Source organism: Scyliorhinus torazame, chromosome 15 (genome assembly GCF_047496885.1).
Source record: "Scyliorhinus torazame isolate Kashiwa2021f chromosome 15, sScyTor2.1, whole genome shotgun sequence".
Classification (NCBI taxonomy): domain Eukaryota; kingdom Metazoa; phylum Chordata; class Chondrichthyes; order Carcharhiniformes; family Scyliorhinidae; genus Scyliorhinus; species Scyliorhinus torazame.
The window spans coordinates 49,261,988-49,275,411 of NC_092721.1; the positions used below are offsets into that span (position 1 = coordinate 49,261,988).

Sequence of the window (13,424 nt, forward strand, 5' to 3'; positions counted from 1 at the left end):
TTCTCCTGCCTTCTCCCCATAACCCCTTACCCCCTTATTAAGGACCTATCTATCTCTGTCTTAAAGACACTCAGTGAGTTGGCCTCTACAGCCTTCTGCGACAAAGAGTTCCACAGATTCACCATCCTCTAGCAGAAGAAACTCCTCCTCATCTCTGTATTAAAGGATCGTCCCTTTGGTCTGAGATTGTGTTTTTCCTACAAGTGGAAACATCCTCTCCATGACTACTCTATCCAGGCCTCGCAGTATCCTGTAAGTTTCAATAAGATTCCCCCCCATCCTTCTAAACTCCAAGTACAGACCCAGAGTCCTCAACCGTTCCTCATATGCCAAGCTCTTCATTCTAGGGATCATTCTTGTGAACCTCCTCTGGACCCTTTCCAAGGCCAGCACATCCTTCCTTAGATACGGGGCCCAAAACTGCTCACAATACTCCAAATGGGGTCTGACCAGAGCCATACATAGCCTCCGAAGGACATCTGATATCTGAAGAAAGTCCCTGTAACCCAATATTATAAGGATTTGCAATGGACTATTTCCCTCCCAAACCCATCTCTATGGCAATATGAATACCATGGGCCTTGTATCCAGGTAGAAATGTTAATTATCAATCCTTCAAATCCCCACTTAGTCCATCGTGGAATTAAATACACAGTTTAAAGTATAACTGTCCATAAAACCTGAAATTTCTAACAAATTCCTGTGAAACCTGAACAGTTTAGCCGCAACCAACACACTTGTTCTTGCCAGTGTCACCGGGTGTGAATATCTTGCATATCTTGTATCAAGTGAATTAACCCAGAACCCTCTTTGACGTTTGATAACCAAGCCACCCAAGCTTGTTGGGCAGAATCTAAAGTAGACTCCTGATTCCCTCCGTTCCTACAGCTTACTTTAAATTAAAGAAACAGCCGCCAAACAATTTGATAAGCTTTAAACACTTGGCTGGTAACTCGAGAGTGTGATAAAAGCAAACATATATTAAAAAGCAATGCAACAGTTTGATATAAAGTAACAGACATTCTTACACCACCAATATACTACATGTCATATTACTAATTTTGCAAAGCAGGTTTTGAAGTGGGGGGATAAATTTGAATGGATGTGATTCCCCTGGGAACCCACCCACTCAAACTCAGATGGAACTTAACACTTGGGCAGGTAGGGCCTCAGGCGGCAATCCCACCCATTCACCAATAAAGACCTTTAAGCGGACACTTAATGGACACTTAAGGGACTTACCCCATCAGATCACAATTTTCAGGGTGGTGGGAGCGGCTAGGGTTGGAAAGTGATATTTACACTTTTCCTCACCTTGGAAGGGAAGTGGGGGGTTACTCACTCTGAAGGTCCTCTCAGAGTTGAGGGACCCTCACCCCTGGAATTCTGGAGTTCTGGGACCTCCTCCTTATTCCGGTCCACCCCCTAATGTGGTAATCTCCCCTCTCCTCTGGAGTCCCCTTCACTCACGTCCCAGGGATTCCCGGGACTTATCCTTTCAAAGGTTCTGGACTTAATCACAGACTGAGCGCTGCAGTACCACTTCTGGTCACTGCAGTGCTGCACCTGACTGGTTCAAAGAGCTGTAAGCCAATCTTATTTGCTGACAGTTCTCACAGGCAGGACTTCCTTTCAAGGGTCGACGCAAATCCCACCCACTGCCAATCAATGCTCATGTGATCTGACAACTGTCACGATGGTGAGTGCCGATCGCGTGCCATCCTTAAAATTCTATCCATGTCTTCAGGTTTGCAGTTCAACATAGGAAAGCTGATGAGACCAGTTATCCACCAACTGAGTGCGAGAGAGCCTTTTCTTTTCAAGCCATTCTGGGTGGACAATGGCCTTGTGACTAAATTTGGCTTCCAGTACTGAGATCTTTTATTATCCCAAGACCAAGAAGTGACCTGGGCACACTGCAGAAGAACTGGCAAGGCAATAGCTGCAGAGAAAGACTGTGCCATTTTGGCCGTTTTAGGAACTATCGGTCATCAGCTAGTCTAAAAACCAGACTCTGAAACTAGCTACAGGTCATCAAGTAACCATAGTCCCTAACCTGCTCCAGTTTCAAAGTGCACCTGAGAACCAACCTCCTTGATATCTAAGTACAAATAACCTTGCGAACTGCTGTGAATCCTTTGCCGTACAAGATTCTCACTTCACCTTTAAACTATTGAAACCATTCAGAGAACTTCAGGTGTGGCATGTGGGGGACTGGAAATAGTAAATCAGAGGCTGCAGTGACTACAGTGTGCAAAAGTGCACTATCGTTAACTGTGTATGTGTGTGTGTGTGTGAGTGATTATGTTAATTAGGGATAAATGTATGATAATAGACACCTGTCTTCACTTTTAAACTCCCCAAAGCTTGCTGCTGAATTGTTTAACTGAAATACACACGTCAAGGGTTAGAAAAGTCACACTCATTTCCATGCAATATATACTTATTACAGGCAGTAGGAAAACCAGTACATTTTGTCTGTGACTACTGCACACCCCCCCCTTCCTCCACCTGACCACCCCCTCCCAACCAGAACTTGCTGATCCAACCCAATTACTCTCTGATCCGACTGGACTCCCTTCCTGACCCCCCCACTCTCCCAACCTTACCTGACTACATGACTACATCTGACCTGTCTATCAACTCCCCCATCTGCTTACCCAGTCACCTACTCACCCATTCAACTGTCTACTTAACCATTCAACTAAACAACAAACATCCATTAAAAGAGAAGACCTTTAAAAACTTACCTGCTTACAGCAGCTAACACTCTGAAAAGGGGATGTGTCCTCTGCTTCCACTAAAACTGCTGTGGTCCACTGGTCTTTCCTGGGGAATGCTGTGCTTCCCATTCCTGTATCAGCCAGAAGAAATGGGCAGTGTGATCAAGTCAGGAAAATCTTCACAGGCAGTGGCATTGCTATGACTTCTGCTCCTAAATTGCTGTTTAGAGTAATGGTGTCAACAGTGTAGTATGGAGGCAGCTTCATTCAGAGATGTAGCTTACCAAAAATGAAAATGAGATCCAATTTCAGGTTAGAATTTGTTGACAAGTGACCATCCAGTGTGACCTTTACCAACCACTGGGTCACTGTCTGTGCGGAGTCTGCACGTTCTCCCCGTGTTTGCGTGGGTGCTCTGGTTTCCTCCCACAGTCCAAAAACGTGCAGGTTAGGTGGATTGGCCATGCTAAATTGCCCTTAGTGACCAAAAAGTATAGGAGGGGTTATTGGGTTCCGGGGATAGGGTGGAAGTGAGGGCTTATGTGGGTCGGTGCAGACTCGATGGACCGAATGGCCTCCTTCTGCATTGTATGTTCTATGTTCTAAAACCAACATTGTATTATGTTATTGGATTCAATTGCAGCCCTAATATCTCACCTATGTCGGTAGAAAGAAAAAGACCATTGAATTTAGATATATTCAATCAGCACCATTAAAATTTTAACTTTTTGCTCCTTTGGTGTTCATGACTTTACAGAGCAATATAAAAATAACATACGTTTGGATTGCAATCGTATCGGTTTTCAGTTGCATCACTGATCTGTAAATAAAAAGCTTCTTCACCTTCTTTTAACAAATTGAGGAAAGACCAAATGACAAAGTAGAACTGACATTTACTTTCTTCTTTCAATCACCCATGCCTGGCTTCAATTTGAAAAGACAGTGTGCATTATGCATCCATTATTGTTTAAATTTTGTCTGAAGTAAAAATCCCTTTAACCACAAAGTCGAAACCAGAGTGAAAATAGAAACAATTGTCAATGTTCTGTTAAAAAAAACAAATACAACAAGACTTGGGGAGATAACTGCAACACAGAGCAAGTCCACCAGAACGGTGCTGACATTCAGATGTCGTATGGAAACAACTATTTCATTACACGGCTCGCTTCATACACCCATATAATTTCTCATCAGAAGCCCAGAGTTGTTTCTTCTCAGTCGCTAATTTTGTTTTCAATTTGTTTGCAGGGGAGCATCTGAGAATATGTACTCAAGGTTACACATGCTGCACCAGCGAAATGGAGGACAAGCTGAGCCAACAAAGCAAATTGGAGTTTGAAAACATGGTAGCAGAAACAAGTCATTTTCTGCGAACAACGTTTGTTTCCAGACATAAGAAGTTCGACGGTGAGTACATTGGCAATTTTGACATTTTGGCTTTCCACGGCCTTTAGTGTTTGAAGTGCACACTTTTGAGATTCTTGCTCTTTGGTGTAAGTATTGGAAGAAATCTAGAAACGCATCATTAATTGAAGCTGCTGTATTTCTTTGTTATCCAACGTGGCACAGTGGTCAGCACTGCTGCCTCACAGAGCCAGGGCCCGGGTTTAATTCTGGCCTTGGGTGACTGTCAGTGTGGAGTTTGCACTTTCTCCCCGTGTCTGCAGGGGTTTCCTCCGGGTGCTCCAGTTTCCTCCCACAGTCCAAAGATGTGCAAGTTCGGTAGATTGGTCATACTAAATTGTCCTTTCGTGTCCAAAGATGTGCAGGTTAGGTGAGGTTACTGAAAAAGGGAAAGATGGTTGGCCTGCGTAGAGTGTGTCATGTTATGTAATTTGGAGTAACACAAGATGCCACTTGATGCAGTTTTGAGTAAAAGATGCTCCAGACTTTGAAGTGAGTTCGATGTGTTTCATTGAATTATTAGCACAGTTCTCAATGAGTTCAACTTTCTGCTAATCTAAATGTAGTAACTCAGTCTAACTGAACCAGCCTTGCTCTAAGCCACGTGCTGGGGTGTGAATCTGAGGATACACCCTATCTCACTCTGTAGATGTTGGTCTGTGGAAAGAGGCGGGATTTGAGTGCCTCATCCCTTTTATAGTGACATACCACCACTGAGTGTCCTGACTGCTCATTGGTCGTGTCCTATTCTATGTGTCATTAGCTGCATGTTTGCATATCATGACAGAGTGCTCTTTCAGAGGGTTGGTGCAGCCTTGATGGGCTGAATGGTCTCCTTTTGCACTGTCGGAACGCTATGGTTCTATTATGTGATTCCAAACTACAAGGTTGTATCAAACATAACATTCTCTTTAAGGATTATTTTTCCCTTTTGCTTTTATCTAGGCTCAGTGTCTGGAACAATTCATCTCACAAAGTCACCATTTTCTATTGCAGAAAAAGATGTCACTCTGTAGCAGAACGTGTCTATGACCAATAGTTGTCAGTGAAGTACCAGAAATTAATCCAATTGAAGGGTTAGACCATGCCATTAACTCCTAAGATAAAGCAGGGCACCTTCCCTGAACTGTATTCATATTTGTAATTCACTGTTGGAATTGATCTTGACATCGTCTTGACTTCCCGATTTTTATTTCCATTGAAGTCAAATTATGACCTAAATGGCTGACTCAAGTTATACCCTAGCTGCGTGCTGGTCTACGGCCAGGTAAAGTAGAGAACAGTGCAAGTGTGCTTTCACATTATGGACAGAATATTTCTCATCATTACCCAAATGCCAGTCATTTAGTAAAGGGGATTTAGGGCATTCAGATCTTTGACATTGTGATGATTAAACATTAAGTTTGAGAAGTAATCAAGAAGCTGGAACAAAGCTTTACAAAAGCTGAAAGTGAAGAAGTTACGAGGCCCAGATGAAATGTATCCCAGACTGCAAAGAGAAGCAATGAAAGGAACAGTGGAGACTCTGACCACCATTTGCCAGTCCTACCTGGTGAACTGGAGGATGGCGAATGTTGTGCCACTGTTTAAAAAGGGAGGAAGAAATAGGCCAGGTAATTACTGGCCAGTCAGCTTAAACCCGATGGTTGGCAAATTATTGAAATAAATTCTGAGACAAATATAAATCATAACTTAGAAAGGCATGGATTGATGAAGGAAAAGTAGGTATGGATTTGCAAAGGGAAAGTCAGGCCTGGTTTGGTAGGTTGGTCATACTAAATTGTCCTTTTGTGTCCAAGGATGTGCAGCTTAGGTGAGGTTACTGGGAAAGGGAAAGATGGTTGGCTTGTGTAGAGTGTGTCGTGTTATGTAATTTGGAATAACACGAGCTGCCACTTGATGCAGTTTTGAGTAAAAGATGCTCCAGACTTTGAAGTGAGTTCAATGTGTTTTATTGAACTATTAACACAGTTCTCAATGAGTTCGACTCTCTGCTAATCTAAATGTAGTAACTCAGTCTAACTGAACCAGCCTTGCTCTAAGCCACGTGCTGGGGTGTGATGCTGAGGATACACCCTGTCTCACTCTGTAGATGTTGGTCTGTGGAAAGAGGCGGGGTGTGAGTGCCTCATCCCTTTTATAGTGTGATACCACCCCTGAGTGTCCTGACTGCTCATTGGTCGTGTCCTGTTCTATGTGTTCATTAGCTGCAGGTTTGCATATCATGACATCTCCCTTTTTAAAAATGTTTTGTTGGAGTATGTGAATGTATTTACATGTGAATGAGTCTGTCTAATGTGACTGACGGAGGACAACAGAACAGAGCAATCAAAACAAACGTTCACAAGGCCAGACTCTGAGGCTTGCGTCTGATCCTGGTCGACTGCCGGAGAGGTGGTGGAGGGGACGACGGCGCCATGATGGAACCCTGACTGGTGGCCTCATGGTGTGAGGTATCAGGAGGTGGCAATTCAACATATGGAAATGGAGGAGAAAGTGGTTGCGGGCAGGCAACTTTTGCGCAATGCCCATTGATTCCTTCGCACGATGGAGCCATCAGCCATAAGTACAACATAAGAGCGGGGCGCGGCCTGTCGAACAACGACAGCCGGGGCATACCACCCACCGGATCCTGACAGTATCTACCGGGGATAGCACGGCCAGATCGGTGGCATGGGCATCATAGCCCTGCTTTTGACGGTCTCTGAGCTGCTGCATCTTCTGCAGCACCGGGTGATCCAGGTTGGGCAGGTGTATGGCTGGAAGCGTCGTCCACAGGTCCCTGTTCATCAGGAGTTGAGCCGGCGACATGCCAGTGGGCAGTGGAGTCGCCCTGTACGCGAGCAGTGCAAGGTGTATGTCGGAAGCAGATGAGCTGTTTCACAATGTGTACCCCTTTCTTGACTTTTCCATTGGACTGCGGATAGTGAGGACTGGAGGTTACATGCTGGAAATTGTATGACCTGGCAAACGTGGACCATTCTCGACTGTCAAAGCACGGGCCATTGTCGCTCATGACGGTGATCGGGATGCTATGCCTTGCGAACGTCTCCTTACAGGCTTTGATGACGGTCCGAGAGGTGACGTCCGGGAGCTTCAGCACCTCAGGGTAATTCGAGAAATAGTCGATGATCAATATGTAGTCGCGACCATTTGCATGAAAGAGGTCGAAGCCAACCTTGGACCACGGAGAGGGCACTATGTCATGCTGTTGGAGCGTCTCCTTGCTCTGCGCTGGCTGGAACCGATGACAGGTAGCACAGTTCAGGACCATGTTCATGATGTCGGCCCAGTAGACAGCCTGCGGGGCTCTGCGTATGCACTTCTCGACGCCCACATGTCCCTCATGAATCTGGCGCAGCTCATAATGTGGGAAAAACATCACTTTAGGCGCACAGCTCATGGTTAAGTTAATCACTTGTCATTTACCTCGTTGTTGTTCCTTATAGAGATATTTATCCAAGGCAAATTACAGTACATGCTCCATATAGAATGATATAGTGGTTACAGCTCAATGGGAGGCCAAACGCCTTTCACTGGTTCACCGCGACAGAAGTTGTGTCATTGAATGTATTGTGAATGGGTTTCAGTTCACCATTGCATGTAAGAATAGTCACTCACAATTCCCATAGAACCAAATCAGTGCCTCTACAATCTCCAGCTGAAAACACTTGTGAAAATGATAAAATGGCACATGCAATGATATTCCCTTTCGTAATACATTGAAGGATGTTTGCTGAGCTTGAGCTGTGTCCTTGTTTTTTTGTCATTAGTGGACTGAGCCTATTGAGACACTGGTATCTGTTTCAACAACTGCTTCAGGCTTTAAGACGTGAACATAAAAGCCACCATATGGCAGTACATAGCTACGAGGGTGTTCTCCATGACTATTGCCCATCAAATGTTGCTCGGACATTACAAGCCTTTTAGCAATAAGACGTTGTAATCAAATGGTCTATAAATGCTTGTGGTAACGTGCAGCTCTGTAAGACAAATCGAGAGGTTAGTGGTTGGGGTAAAAACTCCCGGAGAATGAAGTGGGAGTTTCCTGACCACGAGTGTTGACTTGCTGCCAGCGTTACAGTCTAATGGTGGTTAGTAGCTTTGATGCATTCCAAACTTTCTCAGCTTCAACGGGAAACAAAAAAGTGACTTTCATGGAAGTTTTAGCACAAACAACCTAGAATTCATGTCTTGGAATGCAAGTGTACTGATGAGCATATTTGCCTCAAATGACCATTTCCTTTGTTTTATGGAAGCATTAAACTGCTTGAAGTGTAAACATCTTTGTTATAATAGCTGAGCGAGAAATTCCAGATATACAATAGTACATTAGTGTCATTCAGCATCATTCCAGAGACAATTTGTTGTGCCATTCACAAACTACCAGACATCTCAAAGCACTTTACCGCCAATGAAGTATTTCTGAAGTGCAGTCAAACTAGGGAGTAAATTGCACTGTTGCTATAAAAGAATGGCAATCTGAGTACAGCAAACTCATACCGACAGCCATGTGATAATGACGAGGCCAGCTATTTTTGTCAAATAAATAAAATACTGCAGATCCTGGAATCTGAAACAAAAAGAGAGAATGCTGGGAAAACGCAGCATGTCTGGTAGTATCTGTCGGGGGAAAAAACATCAAACATTTTGAGCCCATTTGACTCTTCATTGGAAGTAAAAGAGGGAGAAATGTGATGGATATACTGTAGCTGGGAGAGATTTCAACAAAGATGTAACAAACTTAAGAACAAGACACAGATGGTCGGTGTACGGGTGAGGGGTGTGGGGTTATGGGGGAGGGGCTGAGGGGAGGGGTGAGGGTGAGAAGGAGGGGTTTTGCATTGAGACAAAAAATGTATGGGATATTAAAAAAAAGGTTAAGATGGAGGAGAAAGGTCATGGTCTGGGTAGCACAGTGGTTAACACTGCTGCCTCACAGCGCCAGGGACCCAGGTTTGATTCCCGCCTTGGGTCACTATCTGTGCAGAGTCTGCACGTTCTCCCCGTGTCTGCGTGGGTTTCCTCCGGATGCTCCGGTTTCCTTCCACAAGTCCCGAAAGACGTGCTTGTTAGGTGAATTGGACATTCTGAATCATAGAATTTATTGTGCAGAAGGAGGCCATTCTGCCCATAAAGTCTACACCGGATCCTGAAAGAGCAGCTTACCTAAGCCCAAATCTCCACCCTACCCCCGTAACCCAGCAACCCCACCTAACATTTGGACACTACAGGGCAATTTAGCGTGACCAATCCACCTAACCCGCACATCTTTGGACTGTGGGAGGAAACCGGAGCATCCGGAGGAAACCCATGCACACACTCTGCACATTCAGTGACCCAAGATGGGAATCAAACCTGGGACCCTGACGCTGTGAAATAACAGTGCTAACCACTGTGCTACCATGCCGCCCTCAGTGCACCCAAACAGGCGCCAGAGTGTGGCAACTAGGGGATTTTCACAGTAACTTCATTGCAGTGTTAATGCAAGCCTACGTGTAAAACTAATAAAGATTTTTAAAGTTGTTGAACTCATTGGTGAGTTCGGAGGGCTGTCGGTGTGAATTGGCAGCACTCAGATTGCCATTCCTCCATTAAAACAGTACAATTTACCCTAGTTTGACTGCATTAGTACTTCATTGGCTATGAAATAATTTGAGTTGTCTCGCGGGTGTGAAAGGCACAATAAATTGAATGTTTTGACTTTGAAATGACATTGAAGGACATTAATATATTTGCATTTCTTGTAATCTATTTATGTGATGTTGATTGAGGGGTTAATATTGGCCAGGACACTGGGGATAACTCCTTTACTATTCTTCAGTAAAACTGACATGTATACTCCTCTGTTCACCTGAGAAGGCAAAAGGTCCTTGGTTTAAAATCTTACCGGAATGACATCGCTTCTGACAGCGCAGTGCTGCGGTGGGACCCAAACCCATAACCTCTGAATCAGAGGTGGGATTGCTACCACTCAGTCTGAGCTCCCAACTGAGATAATCTGGAACCAGTCAGCTATCCCTCAGCATAGGAATCAATACGATGTTTAAACTTGCTTTTAATTAATTTTATGTTTTATCTTTTTATGACCATCTCTTATTTGGGATATATCCAACCCCCCAGTTTGTACAGCTCTCAGAAATCACAGGGTAATCAATCTTGACTCCAATAGCATCTTACTTCAGTATCGAAACCGACTGTGTAAATCACTGGGTGAAACGCAGTCCTGTAATCACAGCTTATTTACAAAACTGCGTTTTACTTCAGTAGCATTGCTGGTCTCCCCAGTGACACTTGATGAAATGAAAAGTTGGAACGTTTACATGTCTCTGTATTTGGCAACAGAGGTGGAATGTAAATGCTGACTTTGTGTGTGGATTTGCCTTCAGTGGCATTATTTTGCACTGTGTCTATTGGCTGTCCATCAATCCAAGTTTCCTTGCAGCCTAGTGGGACAGACACATTTCTTGGTCTCCAGAGGCCCACTCGAGCTTTCTGCTCTGCCAGCTCAGTTGAGGTTAGAGCAACAGACCAGGCTGCCCTCGGAGTTGTGTGTGTAATGATGCGTATATGTGTATATAACTAAAGGGTTAATTATAACATCTAGCTGTAACACTACCACTAGAGGGCACCACTAGATCCCAGTATAAGCATCAGCATCTAGAGGATCTTGGTCTCTTTCTACCCAGTAGTGTTTAGTAAGCAGTTGTGTATTTAGATAGCTCTCAGTATAGTTAGTATTTATAGTTGTAAATCAGTTTATACATCAAAATTTAATTACTTGATTTCTAGAGATAGTTCTGTCGAGTATCGAACTCAAATATAATTAATCATTAATAAATTAGTTTGGTTTAAGTTGAAGACTCGTGGTTTCTTCAGGATCACACCATCAGACCATCCTCATCAACAGCAACGAGTAACGATACATATTACTAGACCCAGTAACATAACAGTTTGAGTTAATTTTTTTGAACCATACCTGGTCAATGAGAATGAAGCAGGGAGGCCATAAAATTGACCAGCTGATTTGTCCACCAATCTTTCACCTGGTTGTCTTCGATCTTAATTCCGTTGCTTGGAGCAAGCAGAAAAGGCACCCTCCTGAAACTGATGCATTCCTCCTTTAAAAATGCAGATTATGGTCTGGTGACGTCATTGGGCCCACCCAGGACTACAATCCCAATGTTGCCTTGAGAGCAAACACAACTGCAGTTTCCCTCCAGGTGAACTCCAATGAGCAGATAACAAATAGTATGAAATAGAACATAGTACAGGCCCTTCGGCCCTCGATGTTGCACCGAAACAAAAGCCATCTAACCTACACAAATGACAAGAAAAGATTTCGAATCTTGCAAAGAATAGTAGGAAACTTGAGGATTTGGATTGTGTCATGTGAGGGTCCCTTTAAGAAAAGTGTGTTTATCAACTAGCTGCAGTGATGTCATTGGGTGGGTGGAGCTGAGCTGTGTTTCTGGATTTTTACTTTTGGTTTTAGCTGAAAGCGGTTTTTGGCTCTGAGTTTTAGTTTCGTTTTCAGTTGGGGAGCTGCATTCAAACCAAGGAGGTGTTTAGGCCTCTCTCTCTCTCTGCTTACTAAAGAATGTCTCCAGATCACTTGATGATTTCAAAGTAATACCGGTTTCTGTAAGGAATGCAAACCTACTGTCTTTGTAAAACAGGTTTTTTGACTTATGGGTGTTGTTAGGAAAGTTATTAAGGGTTACCTATAGAGTATTGTATCTGTGGGGATTATCAGTTTTGGTAGTTGATAAGGTGTTTGCTGTGCATTTATAAAATGTTATCTGGATTCATAGACTAAACATTGTTTTTGTTTAACATACTCTGTTGCATCACACCTGTAAAGTGGGCCCTTGTTCTCCGCATTGTTGCTAACTTTGGTTGGCTCTTAATTCGTTGCTCGTTGTGTCTTCACTTAATTTGCTCTGTTTCTATAACCTTTGCTCTAGAGTCGCCAGGTATCTTTATGATACCGCCACGAGGTTCAAGTTCAAGCGCTGATGTATAACTCAATACACCAATTAGTAAGATTCAAACCAAAACACATTTATTACACACAGTCAATCACTACTCATGCATAAAACCCTACTTACTAGACTATTTCTATCACTAAAAGGCCTATACTTAGCTTGGAACTGGCCCACCAGGTCAGGGGAACAAATGACCTTTCATTCGATTCTGAGTCTGCAGGATTCAAAAGCTGGTATAGACTGGTAGCTACGAGCGCCTATCTTGTAGCATGCATGGACTGGAGAGTTACTTGGTCACTGTCAAGGGTTGGTTCGAGCTGCTGAGTGACCCTGCCAAGAAGGACAAATTGAACTTGGGGACTCTACTTTATAGTCCCCAGGGGCTTCGCGCGTATCTGGTTCCAAGTGATTGGACTACATTCCGATCACTTGGATCGATTTCTCCAATACTGGAGCCGTTTCCTGATCACTGGGCGGTTCCTGAGTGTCCGTTGGCCTTCCTTTGTCTTGGCTCCTGCTGGCGCCGAGGAGTCTGACTTGGCCTTATTTACCTTAAATGTTTCAATTGTTCCCGGGGTTCGCTCATTAATATGCGGATGGTTGCTAGTTTCAGTGCTGCCTGGGTTTCTGCAAGTTCTAATACACAGGAAACTTTGCACCTGCTAGTTTTTCCTGTCTTGACTGAATTTCCGTGCATTCTTTGCGGATCTCCATTTTAAGTCGGGAAGTGGCCAACCCAGGTGGCTACAGCATAACCAAAATCTATTAAAAGTTGTGGGTCAGGTGAACTCCATGGTATATTTTGGTGTTCTCTAAACCCTGGCCCATAATAATTGCTACAAAACCCGGCCATCAAAAAGTTACTAAAACAAGGAAAAAGATAGAATATGAGAGTGCGCTAGCCAGGAATATAAAAACAGATTTCAGAGCTAAATATATGAAATGGAAAAGAGCAGCTAAAGTAAGCTTTGGTATCTTAAATACAATTACAGGAGAAACTATCTGATGAGAAAATTGCCGAAACATTGAACAAACATTTTGTGACTGTCTTCACAGTAGATGGGACAAATTTCCATTTTTGAAATAGACGGTAACCAAAGGGATAATAAGTATGAGGAAATTAAGGTAATTAATATCAGCAGAGACAAAGTATTGGGAAAACTTAAGGGAGCAAAATCCAAAAGATACCCAGGAACTAATGACCTACATCTTTTAAATGAGCTAGCTGCAGTGGGAAAAGAAACATTCTTGTATTACACTCCTGTATTATCTTTTATTACACTTCTCTGTGTGTCTTGATATACTACGG

At 43.5% G+C, this 13,424-nt stretch overlaps 1 protein-coding gene across 1 annotated transcript in view; it reads left to right on the plus strand.

Moving 5' to 3' along the window:
* Positions 1 to 13,424, plus strand: part of gpc6a (glypican 6a) — a 1,492,324-nt gene that overhangs the window by 357,777 nt on the left and 1,121,123 nt on the right. The window contains exon 2 of the mRNA XM_072476229.1: positions 3,972 to 4,130. Coding sequence (XP_072332330.1) covers positions 3,972 to 4,130 — 159 coding nt within the window. The remainder of the gene's footprint in view (positions 1 to 3,971; positions 4,131 to 13,424) is intronic.